Consider the following 14,865-nt stretch of genomic DNA (forward strand, 5'->3'; position numbering starts at 1 on the left):
GTTACCATGCCTCCATCTTTTTACCTTTCTCTATGCAGTCCCTCTATCATTTGTTGTGAAGCAGCTGTTCAATAGGACCTCAGTTATTCAGGGGGAATTGTTGTATATGTAGTGGTAGATTCGGTGTGTCCATGGGAGGGGGTAGGTTCAGGATCTTCCTATGCTGCCATCCTGGACCCTCTATTCAAAGAATTTAGTTTGCTGATGTCATTTAAGACACTGTGACAGAGTGGACAAACTTGGAGGTAAAGTAGGCTTAAAATGATAAAATAATTGGGTTTTTATTACTAAGCAAGAATTGATAACTTTACTTCCATAGGAAAGCAAATATTTAAATTTTACCAAGAGAGTTCTTTGTGGGGAGTGGGTAGAGAAAATATGTTCTCTATAATAAACATTAATGGGCATAATTTAGAATATTCATATCAGAGAAAAATTTTGCTAAAAATAACTATTACATTAAGATGATGATGCTTCAATAGGCTTTTTCACCTCCCTCATGACCCATTAAAAGGATACTTAGAAAAGATAGTAGGTTCTTAATAAATACTGATGCATGTGTGATATTTTAGATCTTATCTTGCTGATTCTTTGGCAGGAAAAACTGTTCCAGTGAAAAAGAAATGCAAGTTTGGAATGACATCCACAATCCCTGGTGGACATGTCTGGAAAGAGACATGGAATCCTGTCTCCTGTAGTTTGGCTCCGATCAAAATGAAAGAATGCCTAACAGGAAAATTCGTGTATCTAATGGGAGATTCCACAGTCCGCCAGTGGATGGAATATTTCAAAAACAGTATCAACAGTATGCCTCAGTCTAAGCCATTATTCATATCCCTTTCAGAAATTTACTTTTTATTTCAAGGGAGCAATAGGAAATGCCTCTTCTTCATATCTCTTAATCACAACACACTAAAACTTTTCAAGACATCATTGTCTTTCTTTTAAAAGAATACATTAATCTGACTGGAAGGAGCATGTGTAGAAAAGATTTATTATATCTGTATCCCAATGTGTACCTGAGTATGTACCCAGCATGCCCAGAAAATCATTGACAGAGCTGAAAATAATGTAAGATACTACATTGCCCATTTTCTACAGTTGGCATAATGATTAAGGATGTAGATTCTAGATCCTAGATGATCTCAGAGCAAAATCTGGCTTCTTCATGTTCTACCTGGGTAACCTTGGGCAAGTTATATAACCGTTGTCCTTCTCAGCTTCTTCATCTATAAAATAAACATGAAAAAATAACCCACCTGGTAGAATGAAGTAATATATACAATGCATTTAGAATTGTTACATAGGTAGGTCCTCTTTGGTGTAAGCTATCATCCCTGTTATCATTACTTGAAAAGAAAACTTCCAGGAGCAAGGCAATGACTTAGCACCAGTTAGAAATAATACTTAAAAGTATAGGCTGTGTTGTCTAATGTACGTAGGCTGTGCCACTCAGAAGCTATGACTTTTGGTGTGTTACTTATTTTTGGTGCCTTATTTTTCTCATCCATCAACTACAAATAATAATACTATCTGATGGTTGTTATGAAGACCCAATGAGATAATGGTTATAAAATACTTAGTACATTGCAAGACACATAGTGCCCAGTGAACAAGAGCTACTGTGACTGTTATCCCATGTCCAAATTGGGGCTGGAATCCAGTGGCTAGAATCCTAGTCCAGTTGCTCTATTTACTAAACCAAGGATACACCAATAATAATTCAGAATTCACTAGTAGACCTTAGCACTCTTAACTGGAAAATGAGGTGCCTGCCTGCCTGCCTGCTGGGTCCCGGGTCCTGGCTCCTGGCTGTCATTACTGGGAATAGCTCACCTTATGTGTCTCCATTACAGCCTTTCTGACATGGCTGCCACTTTTGTGATCTCGCACTTTAGAAGGTAGGCTGATCCTCCCAATAAAAAAGAGAACGGTAGGGCCTCAGCTCCAAGCAGTAGGTGGAATTCCCACCAAAGGGGAGAGTTTTCAGTTGTGACCTCTGAATTCTTCTAGACCTCAGTTTCCTGGTCTATAAGATTAAGGGTCTGGTGGTAATCTTTAGCATTCCATTCTACAATACTGAATTCCTTAGGTTATAGAAAGTCTGAGTTTAATGAGTTCCCTCCTCTTTGCCTAACCATTTAAATTGTAGCAAAACGTCTGTTGCACATTTTGTTAAAAGTTAAATTTTATAGCATGCTTTGGAAAAGGAAGTTGAAGTAAGTCAGAAGCAGAACGAAGACAATGATATTGCCATCTTCCTTCAACTAATGTTCCAGTATCTTTATTTTCAAACGCCTTGGGTGAAAACTAAATGTAGCCCTTTACTTCAAAGATGGCACTTGTTACAAAGCATTAATAATCCTTTTCTACATATTTTCCTCAGAAGTTCTAACTACAAAGCAGCTGGCCCTGATAGTCTGATAAAGGCCTAATTTATAGGATGAAAAATGGAAGGACTTGGCTTTATTCTGTTAGTATTATACTCATGTTTTCATAGGTTCTAAGGTTGGGTAGACAGTTTTCATGAGAGTTGGGAGGAGCTTCAAATTGAGGTGCAGCTTCTGTCACTTACTAGCTTCAGCAGGTCATTTCATCTCTTGATTTTCTATAATATGATAATTAAATGTGTCTGCATGTATGTGTGTGTGTATGTGTGTATATACCCAGGAGTTGGTTTCATTTTCTACAGTTTGAGCTACTTGCTGTCAACTGCAGTCTGGAAGCAGATCATCCTCCTGACATATTGTGAGGTCAATAGTAGCCTAAGGCTATGTTGTGATGCCTACATCATCCACCTCACTTCATCTCATCACATAGGCATTTTATCATCTCACGTCATCACAGAAAAAGGAGGAGTCCAGTACAGCAAGACATTTTGAGAGAGATCACATTTGCATAACTTTATTGCAGTATATTGTTATAATTGTTCTATTTTATTTTCATTGTTGTTAATCTTTTACTGTGCCTAATTTATAAATTCAACTTTATCATAGGTATATATGTACAGGAAAAAAACATGGTATATATAGGGTTCAGTGCTATCTGCAGTCTCAGGCATCCACCAGGGGTCTTGGAATGTATCCTCAGTGGATAAGAAGGACTACAGTGTGTCTGTGTCTGTTTGTGTAGGGAGGAAGGAACATGCCTTGAGGCGAATGAATATATCCAAATAAATGCTTTGTAAACTATGAAGACCTTCACAAGTGAATAGTAATACTATTATAGATGAGATGCTCAGTACTATTCTAAGCATATGTAAAGGAAACACAAAAGTATAGAATATAATTCCAGTCTTATGGAAACTCTGAGTATTTGGAGAAATAAGTTTACTTGTTTTTTTAATGTAAAGACATAAGTACTTTCTCAAGCCTCAAGCTTAATCTACAGCTCACGAAATGTACAAATATAATACCTAAAAAATTAACTACATCATGCTCCCATGAAGTTACTGCAGTGCTTACATCCCCAATCAGTTTGCTTCTGCATGGTTCTACAAATGAACATATATAACCTCTTACCTGTATAACACTTTGGATTGTTAAAATAATTTTCAAAGCTATTCCTTCATTTAAACCTATAATAAAATCAGTTATGCATGATTAACTTATCTGATTATAAACACCAAAACTTTTCTTCTGTCTTTAGATCTTTATAACTTTATACTTCTTCTATTTTGGGATTGCCTACTTGTCATCAGCGCTGAAGTCAGTGGATCTGCATGAATCGGGAAAATTTCAACACCAGCTTGCTGTGGATTTGGACAAGAATATCAACATCCAGTGGCAAAAACATGGTTACCCTCTGATTGGATCATTGACCTATTCAGTGAAAGAAATTGAATACATTGCCCGAGTCATTGACAGAACTGGAGGAGAAAAAAACACTGTCATTGTTATTTCTCTGGGCCAGCATTTCAGGCCCTTCCCCATCGATGTTTTTATCCGAAGGGCCCTCAATGTCCACAAAGCTGTTCAGCGTCTTCTTCTGAGAAGCCCAGACACTATGGTTATTATCAAGGCAGAAAACATCAGGGAGATGCATGGTGATGTGGAAAGATTTAGTGACTTTCATGGTTATGTCCAGTATCTTGCCCTTAAGGAAATTTTTCAAGATCTTAATGTGGGCCTCATTGATGCCTGGGATATAACAATTGCATATGGCACAAAGAGTGTGCATCCACCTCAATCTGTAGTCAGAAATGAAGTTAATATATTATTAAACTATATTTGCTAGATAACACCTCTGAAATTCATTCACTTGATTAAAAATATTTATAAAGTGTTTGCAGTCATGCCAGATCTTGTGTTTGGCTCTGAACTCCCAATTAGCATGAGATCTGCACCATTGCTAATCAATAAACAACCAATTTAACAAATAAATAACTTCTAATTGGGCTTCTACTTAAGAATAAAAATTGAAAATACCCATGAAAAAGGACCATACTTCTTGATCAGAGTCATGCCACTCTTCACAAATGGGAAGTCAGGACACCTAATGGTTAAAAGTTGTCTCTGATTCATGGAAATCCAGTGCAATAAAGTCATGTAAAAATATTTGGAGATAATGGTCTCATTTTTCTTGTTTCTGCTGCTAAAGACAAGCTCAAGATGACATCCAAGTGGCAAGAGAAGTCCTGAAAGGCAATTCTCCATGCCTAGAGTCCTAGAGGAGCAACAGAATTCTAAGCAAGGCCCCCTGGATACTGAAAACCTCTGACTTTTCTCTCCCTAGAAGAACTCCAACTGCTAGGAGCTAATTTAATTTGATAGAATTTATCTTCCAGGAATATAGAACAACACAGGTAAAAACACAGTTCCCTAGAGTTTAGGAAGCTGAGCTTCAGTCCTTTTGTTGACAGTAATTTTACAATTTTGGATAAAGCACTTCAGTTCTATGGGCCTATTTCCCAAATAAAGGAGTCAGTTTAAAACTTATGGTTTTTCAAACCTTGATCTGTGCAGATCTGGGTGCTCTAGGTGGTACTTCAGGTACTTCCTGAATGGACAGGACTTAGAAGAGGTGCCTGGTGGGTAGGGTACAGGTTCTGTTATACCATTTCAGCCAGGCTGTCAGCCATGCTAACCTACAGGTGTGTTGGACTTGTGGGAGAGCTTGTGATGAAACATGTTGGAAACCCATGATGTAGATAATCAACAACACTGGTTTCTGTAATCAACATTTTAATCTCTCTCTCTTGCATTTTAACAGACCTTCCCAAAATTTGGCCAAAAAAGAATGATTGATAGAATTTCAGTTGAAAGGTACAACATAATTATTATAAAACAATTCGGCATCATATTCTTCCTTAATTTTTCACTCTAAACCATGTCCCAGATACCACTGGGCCTCTGACCTACTCTTGGTATTTCTAGGCAAGAACAATTATAATAAAAACAATCTATTTATCCAGCTTCCTCTGGGTAAGGGATAATAAATTTTCTACTTATTTGCCCATGAATCATGGTTCATGGTTCAAAGCCCAGTAAACATTCAGATGGTCAAAAAATATTATCATGTGCCAGGAACTGTTCTACTCTTTAGAGATAAAGTGGTCAAAAAGGCACATGAATTCTCTGCCATAAAAAAAATTTACACTGCAATAAAAAAGATAGAAAATAATTCCAACCTACTAAAGTAGTGTCAACAAAGTATGTAATGGACAGTGGTAGCATGCTGGTGATGGAGGTAACAAAGATAGTGGAGAAGGCATCTCAGAGAGGAAGGCATTTCAAGTGAAATCAAACTACTAGTGGAAAGGAGGTATCCATGAGGGAAAGATGGAACAGAAAAAAAATGACAACTATCAACCCCCTGAGACATGATGGAGCTTGATTTATATAAGGAAGAGGAGATCATTATGCCTGGAGTATTGTCAATGCAAGCAATATGGAGGAAGAAGTTAGAGACAAAGGCAGGGGCCAGATTATGTATGGCCTTTGTAGCCTATGGCAAGGAGTTTGAATTTTTTTTTTTTTTTTAATGATAGTCACACAGAGAGAGAGAGAGAGAGAGAGAGAGAGAGAGGCAGAGACAAAGGCAGAGGGAGAAGCAGGCTCCATACACTGGGAGCCCGACGTGGGACTCGATCCAGGGTCTCCAGGATCGGGCCCTGGGCCAAAGGCAGGCGCTAAACCACTGCGCCACCCAGGGATCCCCTGAATTTTATAATTATAGTGGGAAGGCAGTTAAGGGATGAGAAAAGAGAAGGAGCAGGTTCCCTGAACCAGGGCATCACCGTAGACTGTTGCAGTTGTTAAGGTCAGAATGAACAAGAGTTGTGAAACCATGGAAACCTGGCACAGCATGTGTTGTTCTCTGTTAGTAAAGTGACTTTCCATGACCACTTTTCGGCTGTAGTGAGAATGAATAAGGGGCATTAGAGGTCTTATTCGAGGGGCAGATTTTTTAAAAAGACACACAGAGGGCTGTAATTTTAGAACAGAGACTACCTATTAGAATGTGACCTGGAGATTTAAGTAAAGAAAGGGAAATAAGTTTGTAATGTATAAATCCTAAGAGAAAGTGTAAGCCCAGATAGGATAATACATTCAGGATAGCTCAGAGATTAGTGCTTCTGGTTCTTCCAAAAACTAAATCATCATAAATATAGAGGTAACTCTTGCTTTGTCTCGACATTTGGTGTGGCCATTTCCTATCTGAGATAATTGCCAACTATGTACGCAGCAAATGCAATTTGGTCTTCTAACAGGAGTAAAAGGTGAAAATGTCTGGCACCCAGCCTTTTGGGCAGGACAGATTCTTACAGATGGATAAATACTCCTAAAAGAAACAAAGAGGTAAATATTTTCAAGGAAAACCATTATAAAGAGGCAAGGATGTTAAATATATACTGAGAAGAAACCAAGAAGGTGAGAGTTTTTTAATTACATATATGAAGATATGGCCAAGGAAAATGCTTTAAAAACTGGCATATTCTAAGTAGCAGCTAGTGCTAAATTCCTGCAGTTATAATCTCTCTTGTGGCCGTATCATCTGGATCCAATTAGAAGGTAGAAACCAGGGGCAGCCCAGGTGGCTCAACGGTTTAGCACCGCCTTCAGTCCAGGGCCTGATCCTAGAGACCTGGGATTGAGTTCCACGTGGGGCTCCCTGCATGGAGCTGCTTCTCTCTCTGCCTGCCTGTCTCTCTCTCTCTTTCTCTCTCTCTCCCCCTCACTCCCTCCCTTCTCTTCCCCCTCCCCCTCTCCCCCTCTCTTTCTCATGAATAATAATAATTTAAAAAAAGGTAGAAACCACACCATGAACTAAACCCAAGAAGTCTTGAATAGAGAAATAGTAAACCCTTGATAAAGGAGAGATTATAATATGTAAGGAAACCACATGGTACCCTTAGGGTAGAGGGAGGAAATTCAAGGAGGGAGCAACTTGGAAGGGGCCTTCCCAAGGCAGAGGGTCAGACCTTGTTGGTGAAAGTAGCAGAGGTTGCTGTTGGTCCAGGCCATGCCCAGTGTGCAGTTGCTGAGCAAGCAAAAAACACCCTGTGTGGGTGTGGGCAGAGTGCAGATGATTGGCCAGCAGGGGCATGGGCATGCAGAGCAGGTGGGGACTCTGCAGGAGACCTGCCAAAGGAATGGGTGCCCATGCAAGCAGGAGGCCTTCATCAGCAGGAAGTTTTGTGGTGTCATTTTCTGGGTAGCAAAGGCCAGGGAAGATTATCATTAGTCCAGGACAAGTCTGCAAGGTCATAAAATGATGGACAGGTCCTGGGAACAAGACTGGGAAAGAGCTCCATCAGATGGCCCAGTATCCACACTACCAACCCACTGCAAAGCCACTGAAAATGTCAGCATAGATGATGCTTCCTACAATGTCCCTTCATCACCCTCTACTGAGAACGTTTAACAATGTGCAGGAGAGAAGCTTAATAGCATTCTGTCCATTATTGCAGAGAATATATTGAAGGGTAAGTTTGGAGCTGAGAGACAATAAGTTGATAACTGTTACAGTCATCAGCTTACTCTTTTACTGGGTCATTTCCTTAGAAAACAAGACCATGCTCTAATATTTTACATCTCTAAAAACAGGAACAAAAATTTTAAAACCTATGTGTTAAAAAACCCTATAGATCCCTGGTATTACATTTCTCTTCAATTACTGTCACACATCTTCTCCCCTTTGAACAAAACCTTCTTGAAAATGTGATTCTATATTTACTCTCCTCATTGCCTCCTATTCTTTGTTACAATACATTCCAAGTTGGCTTATGCTATCCACTTCTCCTGTTAAGCTCACCTTTGTGTCATCAAATATGATGGCCCCTTGTCTGTGTTCATCCAATTCAGCCCCTTGGTGTCATTTAAGTTCTTCGTTCAGACCCTCACTTTCCTTTGTTTAACATGACTCTATGTTTTCCTCTTGCCTGTCTAGAAAGTTCCTCCCCCTCTCCTTTGACAATTCTACCTCCCCTACTTGGCCTCTAAATTTGGAATACCCTGGGGTTCAATCCTACTCACCTTTTTGCTCTATAGTCTCATTCTGAATGGTTTCTACCCTCTGGTTTAAATACTGCCTATAGTTTTAATGACTTCTAAATTTGTCTTCAACTTTGGTCTCTGTATTGTATTTAGGAATTGCATATCTAATTGCCTACTTAATTCTCTATTTCCCTATCTAGGAGGTATCTCAAACTCACCATGATCAAAGTACAATTCTTGATTTATATTCCAAAACATATTTGTCCCTAGTCTCCAAGTTTAAAAAAAAGAAATGTTAGCAAGATCCACACAGTAGTCAAAAGGTATCCTTTATTCATCCATTCCTCTCATTTCCAAGTCCTGCCATAATTTGTTCTATGTAGACAATCTGTCTCTTCTTTTCTACTTCAGTTGCTCCATCCTGGTTCAGACTATACTATCTCTCTCCTGGAGTTAGGCAACAACTGGTCTTTCTGCTTATAATCTTGAAACCTCTATAAAGCATTCTCTACACAGCTGCTAGATTGTTCTTTTGAAAATACATATCAAATTATTTCACACCCTTAGATAAAAATCTTTCAGTAGATTCTAAATCCAGCCTCAGAGCAAATGTCTCCTAAGAGGTAATTCTTCCTGGCCACACAATCTAGATGCAGGTCCTCCATCTATTAGCTAATTATTATGTTCCCTTTTTATGCAACTGTATATCACTATTCAAGATGATCTCATTAAGTTAGTTTTACATCTGATTTTTACCTGCTCTACTCAATGGTATATTCTAAGCTCCCTAACTATAAGAGTCTTGTGTTGCTCACTAGATGTTTTGTCTACAGTATATAGAAAATGCCCAGAATGTATTGGTTCAATCTGTACGTGTTGAATAAAATAAAGACTCCTCTTACATTTGCCAGGGAGAAAGCTGGATACAACAGTGACTAACAGTCACCTATTTGGAATTACAGAGCTATTTTATGAATAGAATGGCATGGCATGTAGTAAAGACGTGTTCTCTTTCAGGAGAACATATCCATGATATTACAGAAAGACTCCAAGATTCATCGAGTCTGCCAAAGCCCATGAGATATGTATCACAAAATATTTTCATGTTGTGGCTCAGAAATCAAAAGTTTATGGACAAAGATTGCATTTTTCATTATTACCTATTGATGACTGAAGCTTTAAAAGAGAACATAGAGTATGGACATATTAATAGTTGTATCTTTGTGTTGCCAGGAAAGATTTACTCTTTTTGGAACATGAAGAATGATATTGATCCAAGTGGCTCCTGGAAAGGGTTTGGCACACTTAGAAAAACAAGGAAGAATTAGATTTGGTCTCTGACCAGAAAGTATTTATAATCCAACTAAAGAGATAAACTTGTATAGAAATAACTTAGAAATGAAACTAGGAGTATGCCAGCATTACCTAAACTTCTATATCTCACACTAAGTTTGGCTCTAAAAGTGTCCCTTTGATGGGTTTCCCACTTCCAAAACTAGGTAAGGATCATATTGACTATATATTCCTGTCTTAAATCCATTGTCTAAGCTGTTCCTTTTTAATGGAAAGAAAACCTTTCATAGCATTCTCTAATTAAAGAGATCTGTTCTCCTTCAAGTCCCAGATCTATATAGGCATACTCAACCACTCCCTCTTCTGTGCACCCATGGCACTATTTTCATAGGGCTGTAATGTTCTATTGTAGTAGAAATAATTATATGTGTCTGATAACATAGGTAACACTGAAAGTAAATTACATATTTCATGAGAGCAGGGAATATATCTTTATCACCTATAAATAGTCCCAGATCTTTAGAGCTGAGAGATCATCCTTGGATTCCCCGTTATTTCCAAGTCTGCAACTGCAGGTATGCAATACATGATTGGGACTAAATGAATGAATGAGTGATTAAGTAATTTAGATGACTCATGAGGATAAAGCAAACTTTCAGATAAAACTTCCCTAGAGGGGCACCTGGGTGGCTTAGTGGTTAGGGATCTGCCTTCGGCTCAGGTTGTGATCCCAGAGTCCTGGATGGAGTCCTGCATCAGGCTCCCTTGAGGTAGCCTGCTTCTCCCTCTACCTGTCTCTGCCTCTCTCTGTGTGTTTCTCGTGAATAAATAAGATCATTTAAAAAAACTCTTCCCTAGAGATAAAGTATTAATGGCAGGAAAAATGACTCCCTCTCTTACCTACCTTCAACTATTTTGCCTTCTGTACTGAGCATTGTTTCTGTCCTGGCCAATGTTCCCTTCTAATAACAGAACCCCTCTTTTCCTAGAGAACTGCAACTTATCCACTTTATATCATACTACTGGAACTGTCAACCATGTGGTTCTGCGTCTCTTTGGATCCTCCTCATCTATGAAAGTGTTCTACTGCCTGCATAAGTGATTGGTCCAAGCAGAGTCTATCAGAATTGTTATTTTTTGCTGGGGTTTTTCTATGACCTATAAATTCTGAATCTCTCATTGAGAGATCTTGAACACTGAAGACCATTATGACGTAAGCTTCTTGGGACTACAGTGTGAAGAGGATCAGTCTGAGAATGGATCCAAGGAAAGAGGACAGCAGAACCTAAAGGCTTAGAGAATTGGCTTACCTTATTTGACTCCCAAGATGAGTCATTCAGTTTCCTTTTGGTTTTTCCTTTAGCTGCCATGGAAATTACTAGCATGAGTTGGAAACTACAACTGGAAGAGTCCTGGGTAATGTGTTTCTGTAAGGTCAACTTGCCCCTAGAGAGTAATAAATAGAGATTTCAGATGCAGTTGTAAAAGTCATTATAAACCATAGAAAATTAGAATTAAATAGTCCTAGGATCTGTGATTGATACCCAAAAAAATACTTTCTGGATACCCTGATGGGCAATAGTTGAAATCATATTATTTCTGTTTTTTGCTATGAGTCTTTTTGAAATAAGTAAAGGTGGACACAAAGAGTTTGTGTGGAAACTGAACAGTTTTATTTTACATATTTCTCTGGAAACAAATAGTGAAAGAAACGGATTAAAGAAACTACCAAGTGCCTGCATATGTTTTTACACTTAATCCTCACATACTCTAAGAGGTTTGTACTGTTAATATCCTACTTTATGGATAATGAAAATCTGCCTACAGATGAGTAGAAAGTTAAAAACTGTCAAAGATTCTAAAGCTTTTATTTATCACTATCTAGTGATAAAAGATAAAACAAGTGACTCACAGTATAAAGGAGTTTTACACAATATATTAACAGTAGAAGGTAGGAAGCTGATGATAAATGAGAAAAGCTATGGAATTTATTCAAAATGGTGGACTTGGCACACACTGTATCCTTCCCTCTAAAATAAGTCCACAGAAATGCCTGGAAGGAGATTTATAAAACTTCATTATCACACCAGAAAAGAATTTCCTTCAACAAAACAGAGTGTGAGAAAATCCAAAGACTAATATCAGAAGGGATAAGATTAACTAGAAAACTCCAGTCCAAAATGAATTCAGGGCTGGACTGCCACAAAAGTTTCATATGACAGAATCAGGAGAGACCCCTGAGAAGATTGTAGTCTCTTAAGTGTGCAATACCATTATATCTAAAAAAAAAAAGATGTGCATACCTTAATTTAAAAATAACTTATTGCTAATTTTCCAATGAATCGTAACACTGATCATGGATTACCATAATAAATATGATCATGAAAAAGTTTTAAATATTGCAAGAATTACCAAAATGTGACAGACACAAAGTAAGCAATTGATGCTGAAAAAGATGGCATCAATAGATTGCTAGATGGAGGGTTGGTACAAACCATTACTTTGTAAAACAAAACAAAAATGCAATATCTTCAAAGCACAATAAAATGAAGCACGACAAAATACATCTCTGCAAGTGGGTCAGTAGTGAGTCTCAAATTTAAAGATAAATGCATCCCCAAAACTTACCAATCATTTGAAAATGGTGAATACTTGAAAGAAAAGGTATCGAGCACAACGAGAAGAAATTTGCACATCAAAGAAGCAGTAAGTTATACAGAACTTAAAATCTAATTCATTTCTGGAGTGACATAAGATGTTGCAACCATACTTAGAGTTAGCTAGATGTTTGCTAAATTGAATGTGTGATAGGTGGAGTAAAGAAAAAACTAGAGGGATACACTGAAAATCAAAATGAAAACAATACACAGTGTAAGATGAAATATTAAGGATTCCTCCAGAATATAGAATAGAAGGAAAATGAGATCAAAATTGTGAAAGGAAAGTTAGCAGGTATTAGTTCCCAGATTTAAAGGGTCATGAGCCATTAAAAGTGCCAACCAAGATAAAAAGGATTTGCATAAATTTCATAAGATCAAGGACGAAAAGAAAATTTTAAAAAGTTCCAGAAGGATATTAACTATGATATCTGATATTTCATCAGGCACATTAGATTCAAGAAGAAAATAGAATAGTGCTTTCAAAGCTATGAGATAAATATTTTTCATCTTATGGTCCTATACTACATAAACTTAACTATTTGTGGAGGCAAAACAAAAACCTGTTCAATGTTATGTTGGCCTTCTCTGAAAGCACTAAAGAATGTATAACAAGATAAATCAATTTTGTATATAGGAGTAGATTTTAGAAGTAAGGTTATTGAAGAAACTAGAAACACAACAATATTGTTATAATTGTGAGCTAATATATAATATGTAAAACTTACCCTTAAGCATAAAGAATAGTAGTATAGGTGGTGATGGTAGTAGCTGATAATTGCTGAGCTTATACTAAGTGCAAAACATTGTTCTAAGTATTATACATGTATTAATTCATTTCATTTTCCTAACAATCCTATGTACTATACACCTGATAACTGATGATATTGAGGCACAGAAAAATTGAATAACTTGCCATTTGTCACAGAGCTAGTAGGTGATAGAGCCAGGATGTGAACATATAAACACTGAGATTCCAGATGATAATAACATGTGTTATGTACTAAACTGTCCCACCCAAATTTGTATGTTGAAGTCCCAGCCCCCAGTACTTCAGAATATAATTTCATATTTAAAAATGAGGTCTTTAAAAAGGTTAAGATTAGGCCTTTTATGTAGGACCTTAATCCAGTAAAACTGCTGTCCTCATAAGAAAAAGAGAAGAAAAAAAAAAAAAAAAAAGAAAAAGAGAAGAGACACCAGGGAGGCACATGCACAGAGGAAAGGCCATGTGAGAACACAAGAAGGAGACCAATTCCAAACCAAGAAGAGGGACCTCAGAAGACGCCAAACTTGCCAACATTTTGACCTTGGATTTATAGCCTCCAGAACTGTGAGAAAATAGATTTATGTGGTTTATACCACTCAGTCTGTAGAATTTTGTTATGGAAACTCTACCAAATTAATACTGGTTTGAGTGATAACAGTGTAGCAATAGAAAAATTTTACATGCTAACAAATTCTAGATGCATCTTTTAAAATAGAAATTTAAGCTTACTGTTCTTTTTAATTAAGAGCAACTCACAAAGAAATATCTAATTTTAAACCAGAAGAGGAAAAATATGTAACAAAGGAAATACATTTTATTAAAAAATGAAATGAGAAAAAAGAAACCAAGACCTGGAAATTGGATTTACAAAATAATATGGTAGAAGGTAGTCTGCATGTTATCAGTTATTTATTATATATAAAACTAAAATTCCTAATCAAAAGACAGTTCAGGTTAAAATAAAAAACTAAGCCTGCACTTAATATGCAACCCAGGAATTACCCTCCTGGACATTTATCCTAGAGAAAGTAAATGTTATGTTCACGCAAGAATCTGTATACAATTGTTCATAGCGGCATTATTTGCTATACGCCAAACTTGGAAATAATTAAATGCTCCTCAGTAGGCAAATGATCATGCAAACAATGGAATGCTATCAGCGATACAAAGGAGCAAATTGTTAGCATATGCAAAAGCTTGGATGGATCTCTACACTATATGCTAAGTGGAAAAGCCAATCTCAAAGCATCACATATGGTATAATTTCATTTATGTAAAATCTGTGTAATGACAAAATTATAGGCAGAATAGGTTAATGGTCACCAGAAGTTAGTAATAGTGGGAGAGCAGGGTGGTGTGATTACAAAGGGATAAATGAAGATCTTTGTGGTGATGGAATAATTCTGTATCCTGGTTGTAATGGTAGTTATACAAATTTACATATGGGATAGCATGTTAGAGAACTATAAGCATGCATTGTACCAATGTCAAATTCCTGGTTTTGATCTTATCTATAGTTATGTAAATTGCAACCATTGGAGAAAACTGGAAGAAGGGCACAGAGGAGCTCTCTGTATTCTCTTTGCAACTTCCTGTGAATCTGAACTTTTAGTGCAAGGCACTGTTCTAAATGTTGTCATGTATTAAGTTAATCCTTATCTCAACATTATGAGTTGTATACCTAGAAACCGATCATAGTAAGGCAATG

General features: G+C 37.2%; 1 protein-coding gene across 21 annotated transcripts in view; it reads left to right on the forward strand.

Annotated features, from left to right (window-relative positions):
* The window catches only part of NXPE4 (neurexophilin and PC-esterase domain family member 4), a 49,061-nt gene extending 44,505 nt beyond the window's left edge, over positions 1-4,556 (forward strand). For 20 of the 21 annotated variants that reach the window (XM_025465454.3, XM_025465451.3, XM_025465456.3 and 17 more), the window contains 2 exons: positions 599-805; positions 3,701-4,556. In XM_025465454.3, the coding sequence (XP_025321239.1) occupies positions 599-805; positions 3,701-4,236 (743 nt within the window). In that variant the 3' untranslated portion in view covers positions 4,237-4,556. The remainder of the gene's footprint in view (positions 1-598; positions 806-3,700) is intronic. The other variant, XM_025465464.3, reaches the window with a different exon arrangement.
* The last annotated feature ends 10,309 nt before the right edge of the window (positions 4,557-14,865 follow it).

Source organism: Canis lupus, chromosome 5 (assembly GCF_003254725.2).
Source record: "Canis lupus dingo isolate Sandy chromosome 5, ASM325472v2, whole genome shotgun sequence".
Lineage (NCBI taxonomy): Eukaryota > Metazoa > Chordata > Mammalia > Carnivora > Canidae > Canis > Canis lupus.